The sequence below is a fragment of the Rattus rattus genome, chromosome 13 (assembly GCF_011064425.1).
Source record: "Rattus rattus isolate New Zealand chromosome 13, Rrattus_CSIRO_v1, whole genome shotgun sequence".
Classification (NCBI taxonomy): Eukaryota; Metazoa; Chordata; class Mammalia; order Rodentia; family Muridae; genus Rattus; species Rattus rattus.
In genome coordinates this window covers 24,152,149-24,178,204 of record NC_046166.1, presented here as the reverse complement: position 1 = coordinate 24,178,204, position 26,056 = coordinate 24,152,149, and the positions used below count along the sequence as shown (strand labels likewise).

General features: G+C 46.2%; 1 protein-coding gene across 1 annotated transcript; it reads left to right on the top strand.

The window, feature by feature from the left end:
* The first annotated feature begins 5,780 nt into the window (after positions 1-5,780).
* Tmem192 (transmembrane protein 192) lies at positions 5,781-25,506 on the top strand. The gene is made up of 6 exons (XM_032919163.1): positions 5,781-5,913; positions 14,076-14,222; positions 17,220-17,484; positions 20,882-21,016; positions 22,209-22,311; positions 25,176-25,506. Exons 1-6 carry the CDS (start codon positions 5,887-5,889, stop codon positions 25,297-25,299), a joined length of 801 nt encoding a protein of 266 aa, XP_032775054.1. The 5' UTR covers positions 5,781-5,886; the 3' UTR covers positions 25,300-25,506.
* Positions 25,507-26,056: the final 550 nt, after the last annotated feature.

Here is a 26,056-nt window from a genome sequence, read left to right as displayed (position 1 = left end):
ACTCTAGCTTTTAGGCTCAAATGATCCTCCTGCCTCAGCTTCTCGAGTGCCTGAGCTTTTAAGCGTGTAATACTCTGTCCCATGAAACTCTTACATTTTAAAATTCCATCTTTTGGTATGGTAGCGAGACTGCAATTCCAGCACTTGGCAGAAGAATCATCCAAAGGAGGCCAGCTTGTTCTGCATAGTGAGTTCCAAGCCAGCAAAAAGATGAAAAATTAATTGAATTCTGTCTTTAGACATTTGGATCTATCAACGTCCTATCATCAAGTGCGACACTAAGTTCTTTTCAAAGTCTACGCTTCCTTAGAAGTCACTTTGAAAGCCTCTTCAAATAGACCCCCGAAAGGAAACAGGACCATCGCCTTAAGGGCTTAGCCAGCAACTGAGAATTTGATAGCATGCAGCAGAGTTATCTCTGTCTGACTAACAGGGGAACAGCGCCGCTCAGTGGGAGGCATAGGAACTGCGCCACTAAACATCTGCGTGCTTTGCCCGTCGCCTGGAAGCTTCTACATCATTCACAGTGGCCAAAAACATAGGATGTAAACCACGACCTGCCTTGACTCCATTGCTTGAATCTAGGAGGCAGCTACTGGTGTGGTGTAGGGACCCAAATAGTGGACGGGAAGAACTGATTCTAGAGGTTGTCCTCTAATCTCCACATGGTGATACTCTGGTGACATCTCCACCCCACACCTCCCATCACACATCTATGAATGTGAAAGGGGGACCAGTTGGGGGGACAGTAAGGGAACAGAAGGAGTTGGGGGGTATGATCTAGCACAGTACTTTCCTGCATGATAATGTCGCACTGAAACGTTATTATGTACAATTTAACTTATAATAAGAAAAGAGTTCTTCCCTTGTAGGGAAGAAATGTTGGGGAAGGCCTGAGGGGATTAGTGACACACACCTACACTCCCAGTACTTACTGGCGAGGTGGAGGCAGGAGATCAGAAGTTCAATGTTGTCCTTGGCCTCATACTTAGTTGGAGTCCAACCTGGGCTACATGAGACCCAAAACAAAAGTAAAACAACAAATAATATTTTGATAAACTATTTGGGGAAGGGCTAAGGCATCAAGAAATTGCTCAGTCAATTCACACCTACACAGAAAAAAAGGAGGACCGTTCCTTTGGGTTTTTAGCCAATTAGAGATATATGGAGGAGAGAAGGGGGCATCGCCAGCAAAACAGAAGCAGGTGAAGACCCCACACTCCTCCCCAGACCTTCAGGAAGTTATACAGAATCAACAAACGTTTGGCCGTGACTGATTTCTTGCAGAAGAGCAATGGCAGGCGAACAAAGGGAAAACGAAGGTTACTTCTGAGAGCTTCTTGTGCAGGACAGTCTGCCGTGAGGTGATGGCGTGGTAAACCACAAGGCACTCAGTAGGTTTGCCCAGGAGCCCTCAGGTTCTCAGCCTCTTTGCTCTAGGTTACATAACTCTATGATTGTGGTGATTAATTTTGAGTGTCAACTTGATGGGCTTTAGCGTCACCATGGAAACAAACCTGTGGGGAGGCGTAGAGGGAGCTTTTAGATTAGAATGAAATAAGAAGACTTACCCTAAATATGGGCAGCACCATTCCACGGGCTGGGATCCTGGACTGAGCCCCAGCTCCATCCCCTGTGAGCTGAGCCCCAGCTCCATCCCCTGTGAAGGTGAGTGCTAGCTTCATCCCCATCATCTGAGAGTGGAGCCCCAGCTTCATCCCTCAGCCCCTGTGAGCACCAGCTTCACCCTACACCCCCACCTGTACTTCCTGTCTGCTGAGATGAGTGATTGCCTGGAGCGCCTGCTGTTTGGGTATCCTGTCAGGACGGACTATGTGCATGAGCTGTAAGCCGAAACAAACCCTCCTTCCTTAAGTCTTCCTGATAGTCTGTCTCCAAATCAAGAAAAGTATATGATACGGTGACCAAAAGGCAGGGTCTCGTATTCCAGAGAGGCGATTGCCCAGAGGTGGGGCTGGGAGGCAGGTTTGAGGGTGATCATCCCATCTCTGAGGAGAGATGAACAGAAGCCTCGTGGTTTGCTAAAATTCACCGGTACTGGGGTTAGCACCGGTGCCGCCTGAACTTCTTCCAGGGGAAAAACATCTAATCAGGGAGATTGAGCAGAGTGATTTTCGCTTGCTTAGGACGATGCTGAGATTAATCAAAAGGCATTTATTAAATACGTAATTGCACTCAGTGCAGCGCTGGATGCCCCCGAAGAACACTATGTGCACCTGGCCCCTCCGCGCAGCCATTTATAATAAGGAGAAGTGGAGAGACGGGGAGGGGGAGGGGCCCGGAAGGAAGCTAGAGTTTCGTGAGTTCCTCGAGTGTGGCAATCTCATGCAAAGAAAAGATTTCTTTTTCAGTGCTGGAGATTGAAGCCACGCTTCCTCTACCCCAAGAGGCAAGCTTCTACCACTTATCTATACCGTCAGCCCTCGTTCTCCCTTTATAGATGTCGGTCTATCCACTTTACAGACAAGGAAAGTGCTGGAAGTCAAATTTAAGTTGAGTTTGGTGATTCTGAGGCTCTCTGCTCGGCCCTGGTTTGCCCTGGAAGGAGGGCAGACTGAGAAGAAAACGTGCTCAGGATATGATTTGTTAAAACTGTAAGACATGGCTGGCACTATGGCTAAGCCAATAAAAGTGCATGCCATACAAGAGATGACCAACCATGCCCTGCACACATGGCGTAGTGTGCATACACGGACGCACGTGTTCACATGTCCGTGAGTGCACACACACAGTAGTAATAATAAATATAGATAATAATGAGCTATGTGATAAGCTGGTGTAGTGGCTCTCGCTGTAATCCCAGTGCTTGGGCAATAGAAACAAGAACATCAGGAGTTCAAGGTCATCCTGTCTACTATACAGCAAGGTCAAGGACAGCCTGAATCCATAAGTGTCTGTGCTGAAGAGGAAGAAAAACATAAAAAGAGATGACAAGACAAAGAAAGGGAAAGATGTCAAGAAGGGAGGAAGGAGGAAGAAAGGAAGGACAGACGGATGGGAAATACTCAGAGAATGAGGGTGGTTGCCCAGTCTGATGCCCCAGCCTTCCTGACCTATGTCTTCTCAGCGACTGCACACGAACCCTGTTTGTTCTGCTCCTTACCACAACTCTCATTTTATCCTTCTCATACCTTGCTAACCTATTCTTTTGCATCCCGTGCTCCCCCACCCCGTCTTCTAGTAGAATCTCCTACCCATGCCGTCATTTTCCTTTGAACCCAACTCCTATTGACTGTGAGTTCACAGCTGGGCTGTGTGAAGGCTTTGCCAGACAAGATCAGGAGTTCAAGGTCATCTGTAGCTACAGAATGAATTGGAGGCCAGGCTAGGCGACATAAGACTCTGCCTCAAAACACAAAAGAAAAAAAGTCCAACTCAGCTAAACTGGATCTGAACTCAACCTTCCTTATTTTTAAAATATGTTTAGATATTTTTATTTATTATTATTGGAGGGGCAGGGTGTCCGTGGTTTGGTGTACATAGATGGAGGTCAGGGGATGACATTGCGGACTTGGTTCTTTCCTGCTACTTAAAAAAAAAAAAGATTTATTTATTTACACATGTGAGCAGACAGATACTACCTTCAGACACCAGAAAAGGGCATCAGATCCCATTACAGATGGTTGTGAGCCACCAGGTGGTTGCTGGGAATTGAACTCAGGACCTCTGGAAGAGCAGTCAGTGCTCTTAACCACTGAGCCATCTCTCCAGCCCTTTCCTGATACTTTTCATGGGTCTTGAGGATTGAACTCAAGTCATCAGGTCAGGCTTTCAAAGCAAGCACCTTTACCTGCTAAGCCACTCAACGGCCTGACTTTCTGTATTCTTACTCAATAAAGAATTAAATCAAGGAGAGAGAGAGAGAGAGAGAGAGAGAGAGAGAGAGAGAGAGAGAGAGAGAGAGAGATTCTTTAGGAATGGAGGTGATTGGTAAGTGACACATGATCCTGTGAGTACGAAACCTTAAACTCAGTACATCACACACAAACATGCACATGCTGGAGCACGCACACACACATTCCACACTGGTGCCGTGAAATCAGAAAGGAGACTAGCTGGGAAAGGAGAGGGAGTCAGTGGGAGGGAACACGAGAAGGCAATGGGTGCTATATAAGCCAAATTCCTTATAAACACGTGTGAAAATGCCACCGTGAAACCTGTCATTACATATAATTAACAGGCGCCAGTAAACGCTTATTTAAAAGAGCAAAGTCCAGTTAAAACTGTGCAGCACATAAGGAAATGTCCTTTGAGGATTTCAGGGCTATTCCTTTCCAGGGCCTGTAGAGAAGCTGGTTTTAGGGAGAGGAAGGAACCAATATGATTCAGCTAGCTGTTCCAGGACAGGAGGACAGGCATTCTTTCCAACGGACAAGTCTAGCCACTGTCCTCGGGGCCCAGTGTGCTCCGTGTTGATGACACCTTTGCTTCCCAATTCCTCCTCACCCACAGACATTACGGACTCTTCCTCACTTCCCTCTTTACTTCTTCATGAGGTAGTCTCCTGTGACCCAGGCCTCTAATCTACTATAGAGCAAAGCCTGGCCTTGAACTCTTGATCCTTCTGCCTCTTCTAAGTCCTGAGACTACAGGTGTGTGCTACCACCCCCAGTTCCCCAGTGTGATTCAGCGTGTGTGTGTGTGTGTGTGTGTGTGTGTGTGTGTGTGTGTGTGTGTGTGTAAAACTTGGGCTGCAGAGATGCCCCAGTGCTGCTTAGATACACTAACCATTCTTCCAAAGGACCTGGGTTGGATTCCCAGAACAACTGTCGAACTCTAGCGTCAGAGGATCCAACAGCTCGTATGGCCTCCCCCGGCGACAGGCATGCACACAGTGCACAGCCCCCCATGCAAATAAAACACTGAAACACATAAAATAAAAACAATTTTAAAATACTTTGTATGTACAAAACAACTTGTCAGGTGGGTGGTGTGTACTAACAATGCCAGATTTCACTGTGCAAAGGCAAGGGGATCAGGAATTGAACGTCAGTTTCAACGCACATCAATTTCTAGGTCAGCGTGAGCTACTTGAGACCTTGTTTTAATTTAAAAAAAAAAAATAAGGACTAACCAATGGCTTTTGCTACCAAGCCCGGGATTCACATAGTGGTGACACAAGCCTTTAATTTGAGCACTCCACTAGGGGAGACAAAGACAGGTGAATCTCTGAGGGTTCAAGGCCATCTTGGTCTACATAGTGAGTTCCAGAACAGCAGAGCTATGTAGAGAAACCCTGTCTCAAAAAGCAAAACCGAAACCAAAAATAATCAAAGGACAGAAAAAGAGATGGGGAAAGAAAAAACAGAAACAGAATACCTAAAAACAACAACAACAACAACAAAAACAATAAGAACAACAAAAGGTACAGGAATTTCCTGTGGAGACAACTGTAAATTTGTTATAGAAATTAGAATCTATTCTAGTTCAGTCCCTCTACAGGTGGAATTACAATTTTTACTGCGTCTTTTTCCAAACACAGAGCTATCGCTGCAAACAAAAACTACGCAACAGAAATAAGTTAATGTTTAAAGAGAAGTAGTTGACGAAACATGGTTTAAATGGTTGCTCTAGAAATTCATTTTTTTAATTGCCAAATCTCTGAGAAACGGATGAATCTCCCGAAACAACCGCCTGGGCTAGACCGACACCCAAAGCAGGAGTCTGAAGGGAGGGCCACACCCCTGGCTTCTGATCGGCTGATCTAAGTCGAGAGGCGTGGCCTTAGGGGCGGGGCGGGCGCAGGGTGGGTGTGTCCGGGGCGGGGCGCGCAGGTCCAAGTAGGTGCGACTGTCCCGGGCCCTCGGCGCCCGGGCGCTGGTGGAGAGGTCAGGCTGGCGGGGCATCGGCCCGCGACGGCGGGTCATGGCGGCGGGCGGTAGGCTGGAGGACGTGAGTGAGGCGCCGAGCCCCGTCGCCGCCATCCCGCTTCCTGTGCTGAGCTCAGGGGGCGGAGACAGCGGGCTGGGAGCTACTCAGAGTCGCAGCGGCTCCACCATCGGGGACGCGGGGTGCGGGGTGCGGGGTGACGCGACGGGCGGGGACCGCGGACTCTGGGAGCGTCTTCCTGTGTGATCGGAGGGACACGGCAGGGCTGGCGCGGGGGACCCTTCAGTCGGCGGCTCACGTGCAGTGCGCGTCTTTGGTTCCGGAAATGAGAGCTTCACGTGATGCTCGCTACCCTGATCCGTCCTTCCTGGGAAAGACTGACAGGCAGACTTTTACGCCCGGGGTGACCCGGCTTATGTGGGCCCTCCTGCTGCGACTGGAGAGCACCGGGTTCCTGGTGTGACACTGGTGCTTGGGCTAATAGCCTCCCTCGGGCGGACCTGTAGCTCTCATCTCCCGGAAACGCAGATTGGAGCATAAGTGTATCATGTGTTTTGAATGTAGGCATGATAGGAACAGAAAGATGTTTGAATCTAAGATACATGCCTGCTTGCTTTAAAAAAAAAAAAGTTCCCGGTGGCCTACTTCGCGGTGTAGCCAGTATAGAATGATAATACAATTGGAAAAATCTTGAGTTTATGAACTCATTAAGACACTGATTAATTTGAAATCAGGTGGGGGGGGGTGACACTTTGAGAGGAAATTTGCATTTGTTTCCAGAACAAACTATTTTGTCTATTGGCATAATAAAAGTCCTGCCCTTGAGAAATGCAAGGCTGACATTACGTTAGCACAATGACCTGAGCTAATAACTAATAAAAACATTATCATGGTCTTACATTTAAAAAAAAAAAAGTTCCAGAACTGTAAGAGCTTAGATTCTTGTGTGTTTGGGTCCTGCAGTCATTTATTTACTTATTATAGACGTGCTAGGTAGCCCTAGCTGGCCTGGTACTCATTATATAGTCTAACCTGGCCTTAAGTTTGCCTAACTGTTCCCTGACAGCCCATTTTAATGCCTCGATGGTGGGAGTACCTTGCCACCTAGCTAGTTGAATTTTCTCCATGAAATATGTTTCTAACAATGGAACTAATCTAAAGCATAGCGCATTGCTTTTGAAATTTAAGAGTGAGATTTCATGGACTGACAATTTCTGGAAGGAATAAATAAGAGGAAAATGAGTGGTTTAGAAAAAACTCAAGCAGTGTTTCTCGGTGCTAACCTGCCCTGGAGTTCTTGGATCTTTCAGAAATACAGTCCTGGATATTTCTTTCGGCAAACAATCGGGGATGGTTATTTCACCAACAATGAAGTAGCTGAACCTATGGACCTAAGGAGGTTGCCTGCCTTTGGTATTTTGTAGATAACAAAGTGCACATTTAGTGAGCTGTACATGGACTATGTTGCAAGCCCAGGTGCTTAAGCGAGTTAGTGAATGAATGGCTCGTTTATAAAGACAAGGACTTGTTGCAGCTTTGGATGAATGAACACCCAGGCCTCTGAAGGACCCAAACAAAGGCAGCTCAAAGGGTCTTAAGTAATAGGAGGCATTTTAGAGTCCTCACTGGGGTGAGTGTATTGCAGGCCTAGCTCGCACCCGCCAGCAATATAATGACACTGAGTTTTTAATATTTTAAAGCTTAGGCCTTTCATTGAGGGCAGTCTTCTAGCTACTCTAACCTAATCCTGGCACTGTGTCCTGCTATGTGGCCAGCTCTACCTCTGCTCAGCTCAGGCGCCTCTGTTTATTACCTTGTCTGCTGTCTGAAACCCTCAGCTCTGATTTCTTCTCCCAGAATCCCTTTCTCTCCTGGAAAAGTCACCCTCCACCTCCTGCCTAACTACTGGCTGTCAGCTCTTTATAACAGCCAACTAGATACAATTCTAGATCAGAGCAGGAAGAGCAAATATTTACAAAAATAGAAACCCAGTAATGGGATATAGAAATGGGAAGACCAGAATCCTAGCATTTAGCTCTCTGCTGGTACAGACTTAACAATTGAAAACATAGACACACCTTCGAAGTATGTACTCTGACATGAATATGGTGCTGTGACCTTACCTGAGATCTGTCTACAAACCATCTTTTGTTGTATGACAACCCTCAGACCAGGAGAGGCAGAGGGGAAATATTTAAAGATATCCCACATGAATTTTGGTTTTTTACAGGCTCACACTAGGTGACTCAGGCTAGCCTGTGGCTCACGGTAATCCTCCTGCAGTCTCCCACATGCTGGGATTATAAACTCTGCGTGCCACTATACCTGGATCCTAGTAAGACTTAATACACCATAGACAAGGTCCCCAAAGGAAGGAGTTACTGGGGGAAGAAAATGAAGAGGTAGTGTAGGGACCAAAACAATAGCTGAATTCTTTGGTAGTAACTCAGTCATAAGTCGTGGGAATGGGTTGGGCGAGCATGGTAGAGTTCTTGCTTGCTTAGCATGCACACATCCCTGAGCTCAGTCAATCCTTAGCACCACAGAAAGCAGGCATGGTAGCACATTTGTAATCCCAGCACTGAGGAAGTAAGGGGAAGGAATCTTAAACTTAAGGTCACCCTTGGTCTTAGGGAGCTGTCGGCCAAAATAAAGGAAATGAAGGAGTAATTTGGGGTTCTGGGGGTATAGCTCAGTGTTAGAGCATTTGTGTATCACTCATGTGGTCCTAGGTTTGTGGTGGGGAGAGACTTGTAAGAAAATAGAAAAGTTGATCGATAAGTTGATTGAAAATGATTCAAGCCAGGCAGTGGTGGCTCCCACTTTAATCTCAGCACTCAGGAAACAGGCAAGTGGATCTCTGAGTTTGAGACCAGCCTGGTCTACCTAGTGAGGGTCTACGATAGCCAGGATGACACAGAGACACCTTGTCTTGAAAAACCGCCAAAAAAAAAAAAAAAAAAAAAAAAAAAGAAAGAAAGAAAGAAAGAAAAGAAAAGAAAAAAGAAGAAAACTTTAGAGCTACAACTTGTCCTATGACAAGTTGAGAAATGAATTAAGCAAGGAGAAGGTGGTGAGACAGGTAGGAGTGGTGTAGAGATGGAAGGGGTTTCCTGAGAGCTCGGGACATGAAGAAGAGAAATGAAGGCTCAGGCTGGAAGTGTAGTGTAGAGTTCTTCCAGAGCGCAGCGAGCCTGGTGAAGCATTCGGGTTCTGACCTGAGGGTAATGGGGAAGTACTCACAGCTTTTGTGAGGATAAACCTGAGGGTTATTGTAGACCTCTTGAGAGCATCGAGGAAGACTCCTCAGGTCAGGATACTGAAAGGTTCTAGCAGAAGACCAAGAGAACTCGGAGACAGAGTAGGAAGGGTGTCAGAAATCAGAGATCACGTAAAGAACAGGAGAGTAACGAGAGTTCATAGAGGCTGGCATGTGTCCCAGTGACAGAGCACTGCTCTAAGGTTCAGCCCCCAGGGGCAGAAAATAACCGATTAGTAGAATAAATAAACACATCCCAGGAAAAGAAGGTAGGAAGATCTTGGGCTCAAGACTAGCATGGGCCACATTTTGAGTCGAGGGGAGAGGTCAATATAGAGGTCAGACTTAGTGGCCTCCTTCTTTAATCCCAGCACTTGGAAGGAAGAAAGATGTGGGTCTGTGTGAATTCACAGCAAGTTCAGTCTTTGTAGTGAGTTCAAGACCAGCAGGGTTTTTGTGTGTGTGTGTGTGTGTGTGTGTGTGTGTGTGTGTGTGTGTGTGTGTGTGTGTAAAATGGCTCAAGTCAGGTTTCTCCTAGAGGCAGAGGCAGGCAGATCTCTTGAGTTTGAGACCAGCCTGGTCTACAGAGTGAATTTCAGGACAGTTAGGGCTACACAGAAAAATACTGTCTTGAAAAACAAAAAAAAATTAAAAGAGAAGAGAATAACAGATCACTCAGTCAGCCAAGTGCTGTACTAAGCAGGTTTTTTTGTGTAGTAATTTGTTTAAATCTTCCTAAATTTTTTTTTTTTTTTTTTTTTCGGAGCTGGGGACCGAACCCAGGGCCTTGCGCTTCCTAGGCAAGCGCTCTACCACTGAGCTAAATCCCCAACCCCACTGAGCTAAATCCCCAACCCCATAAGTACACTGTAGCTGTCTTCAGACACACCAGAAGAGGGCATCAGATCTCATTACAGATGGTTGCGAGCCACCATGTGGTTGCTGGGATTTGAACTCAGGACCTCTAGAAGAGCAGTCAGTGCTCTTAACCACTGAGCCATCTCTCCAGCCCCCCTAAATTTTTATTAGTGTCTTTTTCAGACAGGAAGAAATTGAAGCTGGAGAGATTGCTCGTTAGTTTTACAGAGGACTCAGGTTCAATTTCCAACACCGACTCCCCCAACCCTCCCACCCCCGGCGTCACAACTTTCTCTAGGGGTCCTGATGCCCTCTTTTCGCCTCATTGAGTACCTCCATGCATGTGGTGTATGTACAATACGTACACATAAAATAAAAAATAAATCTTAAAAAAGAAAGAGGAAACAAATAGAGAGGTGGACGTAACTTCCCCATAGCCTGGAAACAAGGGGACTTGAATTTTGTCTTGGTTTAACTTGGGAACTCCCTATCCCAAAAGCCACAGCTCTAACGACCTCTGGTCACAGTTGACCCCCCTCCCTGTGGCCTAATTTCTTCCCATGAGCCTTTGTGCTGCTGCGTGAGCCGTGGAGACCTGTAAAGATAGATGTGGACCATATCCAGATTCCTGCACCAGTGTCTGCCGAGTGAGTCCCTGTGACAGACGAGGAATTAGTCTAATGTTCTCTACCAGGAAGGATGGACAAATAGGCCTTGGACAAAAGGAAAAAACAAAAACTAGGGAAGTCCTTATTGCCTCGCATGACAAGGAGACACACATACTACGTCGGGGACAGCAGTGACCTGCTCCAGGTCTTGGGTGTCCAGGAAGGAGCCCTGATGGGAATTAGAATTGTAAGCCAGCCTGGTGACGATGCAAAGGCAAGAGGCTCGCCACAAGTTGAGTTGAAGTCAGCAAGCTCCTGGTCAGCCACACGTCTCTAGAGAGATTTCCTGCCCCCACCCCAAACACAAGCAAAATCACACCATAGATTGTGGCAGACAGAATGGGAGCTTCTTTGTATTGAGTATGAACGGCACAATAGCAGCATGAGGTGTTCAGTCTGAAAGTCAAGCAGCAGCAGCATCCAAGTCTGGGTGACACCTTAGAGTCCCATATTGAAATCTAGTACTGAGTGTTGAACCCAGGGCTTCACACGTGCTAGGTAAGAGCTCTGACTCTGAGCTGTTATCATCCATCTTACTTCTTAGTCTTTAAAAAATAAATTGTGAGTGTGTATGTGTATGTGTGTATGTATGTGTGTGTATGTGTGTGTGTGTATGTGTGTGTGTATGTGTATGTATGTATGTGTGTGTGTATGTGTGTATGTGTGTGTGTATGTGTATGTATGTATGTGTGTGTATGTATGGTGTGTGTGTATGTGTGTGTGTATGGTGTGTGTGTATGTGTGTGTGTGTTAGATTTACTTTAGCTATATGAGTGTTTGGATGCGCGCTTGTATGCGTATGTACATGCCTGACCCCTGGAACTCAGGATCTAGAGTTACAGATGGTTGCAAGCCACCATGTCAGTGCTAGGAACCAAACTGCCTCCCATACTTTATTCTTTTTGAGACAGGATCTTGAATATCTTGCCTATGCTAGCCTGGAACTCACTATGTAGCCCAGGCTAGCCTTCAATAGACATGGGTTCTGCAGCCTCTGCCTCCCGGGTGCTGAGATTCTAGGCAGTTGGCACTGCTCCTGCACATAGCAGTGTCTAGTAAAGCTCTGAGACTGAGATATACTTTACTTGTCTGCAGCAGAGAACGAGGAGCAACGTGACTGCAGAAACGGCACCTTTAAATGTGGCTGGGATTTTTAGGGTACCACCCAGGACTCGACATTGGTGCGCTGCTTTAGTGACCAACAGCTGGATGGTTTTGTGGAGACTTACACTGGTGTCTCCCTGATGGTTCCACTGGGTAATGTTGCTCCTGGTACTTAGAATATTTCTATTTAAATCGCTTGTCTTAGTCACCTTTGGGAGAGATAGGTGGTGCTGGGGACAGGCCCCAGCCCCTCCCACATGCAAGGTGAGCCCCTGACCAGTGAGCTACATCCCCTCTACTAGACACTCTTAGTGAGGTCTCTTTTCAAAGTACTGTAGGGCACCAGACAGGTTAATGATCGCATTTGAGGCCTAGTGTGGGAGTGCATGCCTACAGTCCCAGTGGTTAGAGGTAGGAGGGTCAGGAGTTCAAAGCTAGCTCAGCCGCATAGTGAATGTGAGGCCAGCCTGAGCTATCTGTGTGTGCGGTATATAAACTGAGCACATCTGCCCCCATGCTCCTCTAATTCCACTCTTCCCCCTCAGTGCTGCTCTTCTTTTCCCATAACCCACTGAGCTTTAATTAGTGTTGCCTGCATGCGCATGGGTCTGCGGCCGTCTACTGGAGCATGTGCTGTCTGTCTATCAGCCGCCATACTCCAGAACAGAACGACTTTCCCTCCCCAGCACCTGAGTGCTGGATCAGAGGTGGGTGCTGGATCACCATGGCTCTGCTCCAGCTGTGCCTTTCAAAGGTTTGATGAAATAGGTTGAAGCAGGACATCATGCTGTAATCTCAGCACTTGAAGTTTGGGGATGAGAGGATTGCTGTGGCTCAGGGGTTTGAGGCCAGCCTGAGCAAAATGGGGAGACTTTATGACAATAAAAAAAATGGATTGCTTAAATTAACGTCATGTATGACTTTGTTCTGGAGTTACAGAAATGAATGAAATAGTTGGGCATGATGGCGCATAGCACACTTTTAATTCTAGCACTTCAGAAGTAGAGGCATGTGGATCTGTGAGTTCCAGGACAGCCTGGTCTACATAGTGAGTTCCAGAACAGCTGGGGCTATGTAGAGAGACTTTGTCTTATAAACAAAAAGAGAAAGAAAGAAAATGAAATGAAACAAAACTACTTCTATGTTGGCAGCACACACCTTTTAATTCCAGGACTTATGATGGAGAAGCAGGGGGAGATTTCTGAGTTAAAGGCCGTCTGTATATCTGTATAGCAAGACCAGTTTCTTTTCTCTCTCTCTCTCTCTCTCTCTCTCTCTCTCTCTCTCTCTCTCTCTCTCTCTCTCTCTCTCTTTCAGTTCTTCCATGGCATGTGTTGGGAGCCAGTCTTGCCTACACAGTGAGTTCAAAATCATCATGAGGTACAGCGAGTATAAACCCTGTCTCAGGCCAGGAGGAACACACTGTTAGTCCCTACACTCACGAGGCAGATAGACCTCTGCGAAGGATTCTGTTTTAATAGAAGTTTGTCCAGCCACCCAGTGATGGTGAACACCTTTAATCCCAGCACTTGGGTGGGAGACAGAGACAGGAGAATCGCTGTGAGTCCGAGGTCAGATGGATCTACACAGCTAGTATCAGGACAACCAGGGCTACACAGAGAAACCCCGTCTCAAAAAACAAACAGACAAAACTAAATAAAATTAAAGTTTCACCAAGTCATATTGCATCATTTCCTAAAGGGGAAATCTCAAAGTTGGCTTTAGGCGGGTCTGTTCGGCCTCTGATATGTGCAGTGTTTTGTCTTGTGTGTGGGGGTAGAGATCCAAGTCAGGACCTCACGTGTGTCAGGGAAGCTGCCGCTGCCTACCACTGAGCCATACCCAGCCCTTTCCAGTTGTGGGATTTGCCATGTTGGGGAGCAAACCTAGGGTGTTACATAAGCCAGGGGAGCATGCTGCTTTCCAGCTGTATCCCCAGCTCGTCTTGTTTTTTAGAGAAAGGGTTGTATTCTAGGCTGGCCTGGAAGGAGCTCTGTTGCCCACACTAACTTCGGATTCTGGACGACGCTGTCTTAGTCTTAGAACTGGCATCACAGTTGTGTGCCACACACAGACACAGAAATCATACAGCATAGTTTCAACAGCTCCAGTGTGGTGACGCATGCCTGGGGTCACAGCACTCTGAAGGCTAGGACAGGAGGACTGTCACAAGTGGAAGGCCAGAGTGTGCTACGTGACGTTTCTACGACAGCCTTCACCGTAGAATATCTCAAACGGCCAAAAATGCTCATTCTTCTTTTTAAATGCTTTATTGATGCGTCTTAGAAACGGGATGCAGAATGCTTGCCTGTAACTTGTGTGTTTTTCCCTCACAGGGTTCCTTGGATATCCTACAAAGTACAGATGATGACCCGCTTCTGGACACCCAGCCTCTCCCACACCACTCCCTGCACGCTCACTTTAGACCCAGATTCCATCCTCTTCCCACGGTCACCATAGCGAATCTTCTGTTGCTTATACACGTAAGTTCACTGCAGAGCTCGTGTTCTTAAAGCACACCAGCGTGGAGGCGAAGAGAGTCCAGTCACGAGATGCTTGAGGACCTGGGTTCTACCTCCAACAACCAGTACAAACCTGGGGACGGATGGGGACACTCCTGGCCATGGGGAGGTGGAGCTAGGAGGATCCCAGGGACTCTCTACACAGCCTAACCTAATAGAGGTGAGCCCCCCAGATCCTAATGAGAGACCCCCATCTCCAAAGCAAAACAACAAGGATGTCTCCAAGGAACAGCACCCGCGTTGCCCTCTGACTCCCAACTACGTACACATGGGCACACATATACAATACATAGCTCTTCGGGGACATTTGGGCTGTATCTATCAGGTTTTTTAAATGTATATATTTTTGTACAAATTTTTGTGCTTATACTTACATATCAAAAGAAAGATGTATTATAGAGATGTTTGCACACATGTCAGCATTGTGAATGGCAGTGTTGCTTAACATACTAAGAAATCACAAATTACCTGGTATCCCGAGGACTACTGTTTCGGCTCCTGAATTCCAGGCTAGCTGGTCCATGAAGACTGCCGCCACATGAAGTAGGAGAGGGCCCACTCTGGATATGTTGTCCGGCATCCACATTCATGCTGTTGAAAAGTGCACACTCACAAGCACAATAAAGACATAAATAAAGCCAGGCATGGTGGCGCAAGCCTTTAATTCCAGCACTCGGAAGGCAGAAGCAGGCAGTCTCTGTGAGTTCAAGGCCAGCCTGAGCTACAAGTCAAGTTTAGGCCAGTTAAGGCTATACAGTGAGACCCTAGCTCAAAAAAACAAGCATTAGCAGGCAGAGGCAGGAAGATCAAAAGTTAGAAGTCAGTTGGGCTGCATAGTGAGACCTTAGCCTTTTGCTAAATTCATGCAGAGATCAGCATATATACAAATCCATACTAATTAATTAATTTCATCTTTATTTAGTCTTAATACTCTTCCTCCTGTTCTAAGCCCCCATTCATCCCTCTCCACTAGAAGGTGGGCTATGCCTAAGGCTGGCTCCAGAGGACTAGTGTGGTTGGAGAGTACACTTCTAGCGTGCCCTGCATCTTGCTGACTTGTCTGCATGCTGCATTTGAGCACTGCTCCTCAGTTCACCCCTTTTCTGTGTTACGGGCCTCTGTTCATCAGTAGTGACCAGCTATGGGCCAGTGGCTGACAATCCCTTCAGCTACTTGGACATGCGCATGGAGTGCTTTTTAACCCCCCCTTTAAAGACACGCTCTCACTCTGTAGCCTTCCTGACCTTGAACTCATGATAGAGACCAGGCTGGCCTAGAACTCAGAGACCCGTCTGTTTCTGCTTTCCACGTGCTGGCTATTGAATTGTGTTTGAGGGGTAAAGTCCTTAAAGGAAGGTTGCTGAATCAAGGTATTTCCAAATTACTCGAGTCAAGATATCTCCAAACCTTTCCTAAAAGTGATTCTCAGCCTGGTCAGCCATAAATAAGAGTCTTTCCCTGTACCCTGGCCCTGTTTACATTCTTGCCGATCTCTTTAGATACTTGTTCTCCTTCCTTCCTTCTTATTATGTGTGTTTTGGTGTCCTCAGAGGTAAGAGATGTCAGAGCCCACTGCAGCTGGTGTTAGGGGTAGTGCCTAACAGCAAGGGTGCTGGGAACTGAACTCAGGTCCTCTACAGGAGCACATGTGCTTAACCACAGAGCCGTCTCCCCAGGCTCCGGGAAGTAAACTTTTAAACCGTGCTTTCATTAGTTCTTTTAAAAAATATGGGGCTGGCGAGATGGCTCAGCGGTTAAGAGCACTGGCTGCTCTTCCAGAGGCCCCGAGTTCAAATCCCAGCAACCACATGGTGGCTCACGACCATCTGTAGTGGGATCTGATGCCCTCTTCTGGTGTGTCTGAAGACAGCGACAGGGTACTCATATATAATAAATAAATAAATCTTAAAAAAAATTAAAAATATATGTATTTCTAATTATGTGGTGAGGAGGATGGCAGGTGTCCTGGAGGCTAGAAGAGAGTACGGGGCCCCTGGGGCTGGGTCAGTGAGCCACGTGACATGGGGACAGGGGACTGAACCCGTAAAGTCACACGCGCACGCACACGCGCACACGCGCACACACACACACACTCACACATACACACACACACGCACGCACACTCACACACACACACGCACACACACACACTCACGCACACGCACACTCACGCGCACGCACACTCATGCACACGCACACTCACGAATGAGAAAGACAAAACCTCCACATTAATTGGGATCTAGGGTGGTTTTACTCTCTTATTTGTGCTGTTGTCTGTGATTTCCTACATGTTCTTTTTCACCTGTGATTGCAATCTGCCCACGTAGCCCAGGCTAATCTGAATTTCCATCCTCCCGAGGGTTAGGATTACCGGGATGTGCCTCTCTGCTCAGCTTCTACAAATTTTTATAATGCTTTTGGTTAAAATAAAATCAAATCATTTGTAAGAACAGAATAGCATGGGGTGGACAGACAGCTCAGAGGTTAAGAGCACTGGCTGTGCTCCTAGAGGACCCAGGTTCAGTTCTCAGCACCACGTGGCAGCTCACAACTCTGTGACTCCAGTTCCAGGGGATCTGGCACCCTCCACAGACACGCGTGCAGGCGGAACCCCAGTGCACATAAAGATAAATGCATCTTTAAAAAGCAGCATGGGATCTCGGAAGGCAGAGGGACTTTTAGGAGATGCCAGTGCCTGTATTTGTTAGGATTTGTGTCACGTGGGTGTGTGAGTGCGTAGTTGCACCTGTGTGCGTGGAGGTGTCTGTGCCACAGCACACAGAGGCGTCGGGACAACTTGCAGGAGTCAGTTCTCTTGTTCTGCTGTGTCGATCCTAGAGTCAAACTCAGGTTGTCTGTCTGTCCTGGTGACCAGTGCCTCTCCCCGCAGAGCCGCCTCACGGTCCCTGACTGAAACCTTCACATTTACCGTGAACCCTGTGCTTCTCTCTCCACCAGGTCGTGTTTGTCACGTTAGCATTTCTAACGGGTGTGCTGTGTTTGTACCCTGATCCCAATGAAGACAAGTGCCCAGAGAACTACACCAGCCCACTGAAGGTTCAGACGGCCATAATCCTTGGGAAAGTTATCCTGTGGATTCTGCATTTGCTCTTTGAACGCTATATCCAGTATCACCACAGGAAAGTCCGGAGCCGAGGCTATTCCCAGATCTACCGGTCCACGAGGCATCTCAAGGCACTGGCCCTCACCATCCACTCTTCTGGTAAATACCGTGTCTCTCAACTGCTCTGTGGCTTGAGTGCCAAAAATGACCCCAAAAAGGACACATGGAACTTGATTTTATTGAGTTTATAAGCAAATATATTCTCTTTTTGAGAGTGAGATGTTTATAGCCCCTATTCTGAATTTCTCTTTTGGTGGGAAGAAGGAGGGGCATGCTAAGGAAGCACTTTGCCACTGGGCTATGTCCCACCACCTCTTGAAGCTCCTCTTACATTAGTCTCCATGGTTGTTTTGAAATAGGATCTCACTGTGTCTTATAGGCTGGCCACTCCTAGGACTCTTTTCCATCAGGCTGGCCTCCACCTCGTGACAATCCTTCTGTCTCTGCCTCCCAAGTCAGTGCTAGGATTATAGGTGTGTGTCACCATCCTGGGCATACAGCCTTAATTTTCATTTGAAATTTGTATTTGCTATGGAAGTGATACTAGTATGTCCCCTTTCTAAATGTAGAACTTTCTGTCTTTATGCTATCAGCTCTCTCATTTGCTCAAGGAGGAAGGGTGCTGCTGCTCTTTGGCAGTCTGAGAAAAGGTTAGATTAGAAAGGATTAGAAAACCTCCCCAAGGTGTTGTCAGGAGGCCCTGGAGTTCAAAGCCAGCCTCGGCTATGAAGCAAGTTTGAAGCCATGGTGGACCTAGGACCTTATCTCAACAAATAAACCAACACTCAAACAAAACAACAACAAAACCCAAAACTCACCCTCCCCTAAAAAGGATTTTTAAAATGAAATCTTTTGCTATAGGAAATGATAGTAAGTTGTTAGGAAACAGGAAAATAAGCTGTGTTATTCAAAACAGAAAACGTAAACCACTGTGTTTTAAGCTGTGCCTGGTAAGTCTAGCTACCTGGAAGGCTGAGTCAGGCCTGCTGGAGCTGCAGACTGTTATTCTGGGTAACTCAGTATCGTGGTAAAAATTATCCCCGTGCTTCGGGAATAAGCACTCAGACACCAGTGACAGTGGGGAGAAGATGTTAGCAAGGGACCAACGTTGAGATAGCTCTGGGAAAGCCTTGGTCCTGGGTCCAGTTTGCTCTCATGTTTTTTGTTGTTTTGGTTTGGTTTTGTTTGGTTTTTGGAACAGGGTTTCTCTGTGTAGCCCTGGCTGTCAGGAACTTACTCTGTAGACCAGGCTGGACTTGAGCTCAGAGATCCACCTGCTTCTGCCTCCAGAGTACTGGGTTTAAAGGTGTGTGATCACCACCACCGCTACCTGGCTGCACTCCTGTTTAATACTCTAAAACCACAGGTGACTTTATGGAGGTGTACATGAGTGGTAGCAGGTTTTTAAAGGCAGCAGCCCATTGTTTCTCCAGGTCAGTGTGTTCAGACCAAAACAGGTCATTGTTCCGGGTAGCAAGTGAAAGTCATACTTGGCAAACGGGCAGTACAAACAGTTCTTTAAGCAAGTCACTACATAAACCAATAAATCAGTATCTCATAATTGAACTTTTCTACCTTCTTCATTAGTGTCTTAGTTGGGGTTTCGATTGCTGTGAGGAGACATGACCACAGAAACTCTTAGAAAGATTTGACTGGGACTGGCTTACAGGTCAGAGGGTTAGTCCACTGTCATCATGGCAGGAAGCAGAGCAGTACACAGGCAGACATGGTGCTGGAGAAGGAGACAAGAGGTCTACGTCTGGATCCGCACACAGCAGGAAGAGAGACACTAGGACTGGCTTGAGCATCCAAAACCTCAAAGCCCTCCCCCAGTGACACAGTTCTTCCAAGAAGGCTGTACTCAAGAAATAGTGCCACTCCCTGTGAGTCTATGGGGCCATTGAAACCATCATGATTATTAGAAAGATCCCTGTCACAAAACTCGGCATAAACGGGACTCAAGATACGCTTGTGATGGAATACTTGGCTGTCTTTCCCAAGGGCCATGGTTGAATTGCTGGTGCCTACACATACAGTCCTACCGTCAACAGGAGCTGCACGGGTCCTGAGTCAGGGCAAGATTAGTACCACACACAGGGTCTAGCCTCCCTCTCTCAATTGATGTACGGTTTTCAGAGGTTTAATTGAATGAAATTGAACTGAACTAGGGAGTTTTGGCACAATGTTAAATTTTGACCTTCTTAGAAAAAAAAGGCTTGTAAGTTAGACAGAATTGAGTTTTCTTCTATATTCTGTTAGCACATGACCAAAGGGTAACCCACAAGCTCTTCCACACAACAGAGGTCTGAGCGGCAGCTAAAGCAATACACTCAGCAGACAGAGAGCACAGCGTAGTGGTTATTACTCCCAGACTCTACATGGATGATCGCAGGTTCTAACTGATGTATAGCCGCTGTGTGACCAGAAGATGTCCCCATAACATTAGAATAAAAACAGAAACATAACCATTTTACCTACCGTATGTGACCATATGAGAGTAAAGAAAACTCTCAAGGAATGATCTGGAAATAATAGTTTCTTTGTTTGTTTCTTTGTTTGTTTGTTTTTGAAAGCCTGTAAATAATAGCTTTCAAATTCACCAAGGTATTATTTGGTCTTTACCATTTTCATATCTGACTTTAAGTTAGGTATGATGAAACCTGAGCCTTCAGGATGCTGAGGCAGGAGGATGGTCAGTGAATTCAAGGCCAGTCTACATTATGTTGGAGCCCTATCTCAATAATAATATTTTTTCACATGTTCAGAAGAACCAAAAGAAGTCAGTTTAGTAATGATATAATTCTATAAAGCCAAGAAATCATTCCTTAGTTTTAAAACAAGGTCAGATTCTTTGGTTTTTCTGCTCTTGTTGGTAGTGCTAGAGGCTAAACCCAGGGCATTGAACTTCCCGGCAAACGTCTTACCACTGGGATAACTTTTAACTCCTTGTGTTTTGGAGATGAGGTCTCATGTAGCCCAGAATGGCCTCAAACTTGTTATCTAGGCTTCATCCTCCTGCCTCTCTCTACCTTTTGAATTCAGGGTTTACAGTTCCTGTCTTTGATTCCATGTGGCTCTGGGGATTGAACCTAGGCTGTCATTCATGCTGGACAAAATTCTACCAGTCAACCTATATAGCCAGCTTTCCAGATATTTTTTTAATGAATTTTAATTTCCAACCTCTTGAGCTTCCCCAAGTCTGGCCAATGGAGCAGAAATTCCACTGATTGCTGGTCTCTCTGGTGACTGGACTCATGTTTAGGCCGTGTAGAGCCTACCCCTATTAGCATAAACTCTTGTTGATCTTATGGGTTTGCTGTATATAACAACCCAGTTCTTTCATGTAGGAAATTACTACAAGGGCTTAATGAAATTGGAGGTGGGTGGATGGATGGATGGCGACAGACAGACAGACAGATGACAACTTATGGAAAGCAGGCCAAATGAAGGTTAAATGAAGAGCTGTGTCCCATTTCTGTTTCCCTCCTTTCCTTAGGCAACACAGCTCTCCTCCTCCTCCTCTGTGTGCAGTACTCTTTCCCTGAGCCCAACAAGCTGTACCTTGAGCTCATTCTGGCTGTTCTGGCCCTGGAGCTGATCTGTTCCCTGAGCTGCCTGGTCCTCTATACAGGTAAGAATGGAAGCCGCTGTCCTGTGCTCTGCCTGTCTCTCTTCTGTAGTCAGAAGAGAAGCATAGCCTGCTATTTTAGGGAGCGCCTCCCCCTTAGCTGAGGACTCCTTTAGCATCCCTGTCACTGACTATGACCACTTCCGGCCACTCTGCTTTCAGACCAACAGCAAGAGAAAGCCATTACCAGTGAGTCAATTTCTACACCAGTACTGTTCATAGATTTTTGGGAACCTTGAACATGTCAGGCAGCTCACAATGGACAGGAGCTTCACTCCAGGGGCTTGGTGCCTCTGGCCTCCAGAAAGCACAGGGACACACATGCATAGAATGTTAAATCCTTTAAATAAGACAGAATTTTCAGCCAACGGAAGCCAAGCTTTCTTAGAAAACAAAACAACATCTTTGCTTCCCACAAGGCAGTGCTTCTCAACCTTCCCAATGCTGTGACCTTTAACACAGTTCCTCATGTTGTAGTGACCCCAACCATAAAGTTCTTCTCATTGCTACTGTTATTAATTGTAATGTAAATCTATGATATGTAGGAGATCTAATCGATCTCGGTGAAAGAGACATTTGACACCTGAAGAAGCAAAGACCCCCAGGTTGAGAGCTGCTGTTATAGCAACCAGAATGGCCCTGAATTCACAACCAATTCCCTGCTTTTGCTGCCCACGTGTTGGGATTATAGCTGAGTCAGCACCTTAGACCCTGCATATAAATTTGGCATCTAAATTAAAAACAAAGACCAGGGCAATGGCACACACATTTAATCCCAACCAATACTTGGAAGGGAAACCCATGCGAGTCTCTTGAATTTCAGGCCAGCCTGGTCTACAGAGTGAGACCCTGTCTCAAGAAAAAACAAAGTACCCACTTCATGATGTGGTCAGGGGAGTGGGTCATCTGTCTAGGAGAGTCAAGCTGAGCCTCATATGTTGTGATGGTCACCTATTGTTTCGTCATTGTTATTTTGTTACTAATGATAATCTTGACAGTCCCTGTGACTAGTCCTTTCTTAGAAGACTTTGAAATGTGTACATTGAAAAGTATGCATATTCAAGTTGTTCACTCATTATGCAATCTCATATATATTATCTATGCAAAAGAGTAACAAGTTAGTGTAATGTGGACAAATGAATATAGCCAGTTCTGCAGAAATAGGTAATGACTGAAGATGATTTTATTATTTCAGTGAAGATTAGGAGATTCAACAAAGCCAAGCCACAGCCTGATGTACTTGAAGAAGAAAAATGTTATGCTTACCCCAGCAATATTGCCTCAGAAACTGGCTTCAGGTAAGAATTGAATTGGCAGTAAACGTCGAGATTAACTTTTCCTCCTTCACTTACCTGATGGTACGCCCCTGTGATCCTAGCTACTTGAGAGGCAGAGGTGAGGTGGGTCCCTAGCTGAGGCAACTTAGCAAAATCTTGACATAAGTAATTTTCTTGTTTTTATAAAAGCTAAGGATGTAGTCAGAGGCTATATGTATGAGTTTCAGGGTCCGTCCCTAGCATCTGACACACATGCATATGCACATGCATGCACACACACATGCACATTCACACACATATGTACACGCACATACACACACAGAGGCTAAGGTGGGAGGACCCCAATTTTGAGGCCAGCAGAAAGAATTTTATTTCAGAGAAGTAAGCATTTTTCTTCCTGTAAACCATTCATAGTATTTTTGGTTGTTTTGAAACAAGGTCTTACTACGTAGTCTTGGCTGGCCTTGAACTCACAAAGATCCTCCTGTCTCTACCAGTTAGGATCAGAGGTATGCCCCAGGACTCCCAGCTCTAGCATAAGTTTTTAACGAGCCTTCATTACTGGAAAAGTAGATTGTTTATAATAGAGCTGGCCAGCCCAGCTACCACCAGGCCCACACAATCACTTACCCTATCTTTTCTTAGTTAGGTTTTATTGCCGTAAATAGGTACTGTGACTGTGGCCGCTCTTATAAAGGGAAACGTTTAATTGGGGCTGACTTACAGTTCAAAGGTTTAGTCCATTACCATGGCGAGAAGTATGGCGGCATGCAGGCAGACATGGAGCTTCAGAAAGAGCTGAGTTCTAGACTGTTCCACACTAGGTATAACTTGAGCATAGGGGATCTTAAAGCCCACCCCCACAGTGACACACTTCCTCCAACAAGGCCACACCTCCTGTAACAAGGCCTCACCTCCTAATAGTGCCCCTCCCTATAGGCCAAGCATTCAAACATAGGAGTTTATGGGGACTATACCCATTCAAACCACCACAGCATCTGGAATTCCTGAAGGGGCCTGTCCTGCAGGTCCAAAGCTGCAGGATCTCCATGACAGGACAACAGGATATCCAGGAGGAGTCCTGTTAAGGATCCAGTATTGACAGTGTAGCAGAAGCTAGTGGCCTCGGACCAGACCCATGACTCACTGTAGTGAACATTTGCCAGTTAAGATGTTTGGATAAAAACTTACACTGTGTGACACACTGTAACACACTACAGCTGGTGTGTGTCACACTACATGAGATGTGACACACTACATTCACAACGAGATGGGTTTCTGTTGTTGTTTTTGTGAGGGTTGTTTGGTTTTTTTGGGGGGAGAGGTTGCAAGACTGGGGAGCATGGCATGAAACTCACAAAGAATCAAAAAATTCTTAATCATTCAAGAACAAAATCCATGTAAATTTTTAAATGAGCAAGTATTACTCAGGAAAATAGAAGTTTATATATGAAGTATAACGGTAGACTTTACCTTAGCTTAGCTGTGAAAAATTAATTTGTATAGTGATATGTATATTCTGAATGCAGATTTAGCCTGAAATTGTAATATTCCCCAGATTGAGAGAACGGACATGCGTGATGTGACGATGGAGGGGGAAGAGCAGAGCGAAACCCCTGCTCTTTCTGTGTTTGTATGGGTTCAGGATCACGTCTCCCCTGGGTTGAGACTAGACTCCTGCTTGCTGTGTGCCTATATAGCCCAGGGGAGACTCTTGGCATCTTCCCTTAGCCTACTGAGTCCTGGGATCTGGCTGTGTTGCTATGTAGCCCAGGATAGACTCAAACACCTGACCCTCTTCTTTAGCTTTGTGAGTACTGAACTCACTATGTAGACCAGGCTAGCCTCCAACTCACAGAGATCCACCTATCTCTTGCCGTGTTTCTGTGTAGTCCAGGGTATGAGTTCCAAGACAGTCAGAGCTACTTAGAACAAGACCATTGTATGTATGTATGTATGTATGTATGTATGTATGTATGTATGTTTTTGATAGCCAACAATGGCTGTCTCTGGGCACAAAGGCCAAGGATCTGGTTGTTGTTTAGTCCATAAGACTAGTGTCTGACTGGGTCTAAGCAGTCCCAACATGGTTCTGGACTCCCAGAGACATCCTAGAGAGTTGCCAATTTTCAGTCCATTTTGGAATCCTGAAGAAGTCAGTTCTAGTACCAGGAAGGAATGGCTCAAGGGCAGGATAGACGGAATGCCAGTGAGAAGCAGGCGAGAAGCAGAAGTTCCTCCATCGTGTCCTTTATGGGGCTGCCACCAGGAAGTGTAGCCTAGATTTAGAGAGTGGGTCTTCCACCTCCATAATCCAACTAAGGAAACTCCCTCATGGGTGTGCCCACCTGCTTGAGTTTGAGAGAATCCCAGATGTAGTCAAGTTGACAACCAAGATTAGTTGTCACATTCATGCCCTACACATTAGGATGGGGCTTTTTTTGCAGGAATGGGTTGGCCATTGAGACAGGGTCTCACTAATTAGCCCTGGCTGTTCTGGAAGTTGGTTGACTCTGAACTCCCAGAGATCCGCCTGCTTCTGCCTCCCAAGTGCTGGGATTAAAGGCACCAACATCTCCCAGTTCATGTGTTGACTTTAAATTGTAAGAACTTAAATGCCTTTTCTGAGGTCCAAAAAACAAAACAAAACAAAAAATAAATAGATAAATAAATAAATAAAGGCAACGTGTACTAAGCAGGTTGATTTCCAGAGCAGAAGTCACTAAGTTCATTCATGAAAGACTGGTGTTGGGATATCCCTGGGGAATTAAACCTGAGAGAAAGCACTGGGCAAAGCGTGCCTTAGTGAAGGCCACTGAGAATTGGAATGAGACCAAAGAGTGCTGGTGCTTTCGTGTAACCCACTTATGTCTCGAATTCCGCAGGACTGTTTCAAGCCTAGAAGAAATTGTTGAAAAGCAAGGGGACATAATCGTGTACCTGAAGCGACACAACGCCCTGCTGAGTAAGCGGTTGTTGGAGCTGGCGACTCAGCCAGCCAGGACGTGAGAGGCTCAGGGGCATTAGCCACTGCCTGAGCCACAGTGACTGCAGACCGCCTGGCTGCATGGCTACCACGCAACCTCAGCCTTGCAGGAGTCACGTTCACAGTGTGCGCTGGGAACCTGAATCCAGTTCTACCTGTGTAGAATGTGGCGTGTGTCCCAGAGGCGGGGGTGGGCCTCCGAGCGGCTTATAAAGGTCTGGAAAACTTGAGAATGTTTTCTATGTTGTGAATAATTTAACTTGTTGACTTTTCTGGAATCCAGGGTATAGTTTAAGAACCCCGGGGTAACGTGGTTCTTTATCAAGGAAGTGTTACATGACAATCTGCTGGAAACGGGGTTTTACATCAGTAAGTTCCTGCCACAGTTAAGCTCTGAGAGAGGGCATTATTTCCTGTGGTTGAAGTTTTCTCCTAAAGAGTCTGGCATGCATTTATATGTGTATGGGCATGTTGGATGAGGGAGAGGCCTCTAAGCTGTTTTCTGCTTGTTTGCTTGTTTTCCAGAGCTGGGGACCAAACCCACATGATAGGCAAATACTCTGCTCTGAGTCAGTTTCTATAAAGAATTTCCTTCAGCCAGTCATGATGACTTACACCTGTAATCGCATCCCTTGAAAAGCTGAGGCAGGAGGATCACCACTAGCTTGAGGCCAGCCCAGCCTGTAGAACGAGAATTTGTCCAAAAACACAAAACGTTTTCTACATTACAGGACCAAGATCTCAGCAGGACATGTACTGTGCAAGCTCTACAGTGGATGT

Bases quoted from the DNA above. Each gene is read 5' to 3' on its own strand.
- Tmem192 (XM_032919163.1), top strand. From the start codon at position 5,887: ATGGCGGCGGGCGGTAGGCTGGAGGAC. The intron at 5,914-14,075 runs GTGAGTGAGGCG...TTTCCCTCACAG, and splicing joins CGGGCGGTAGGCTGGAGGAC to GGTTCCTTGGATATCCTACA. The intron at 14,223-17,219 runs GTAAGTTCACTG...TCTCTCCACCAG, and splicing joins ATCTTCTGTTGCTTATACAC to GTCGTGTTTGTCACGTTAGC.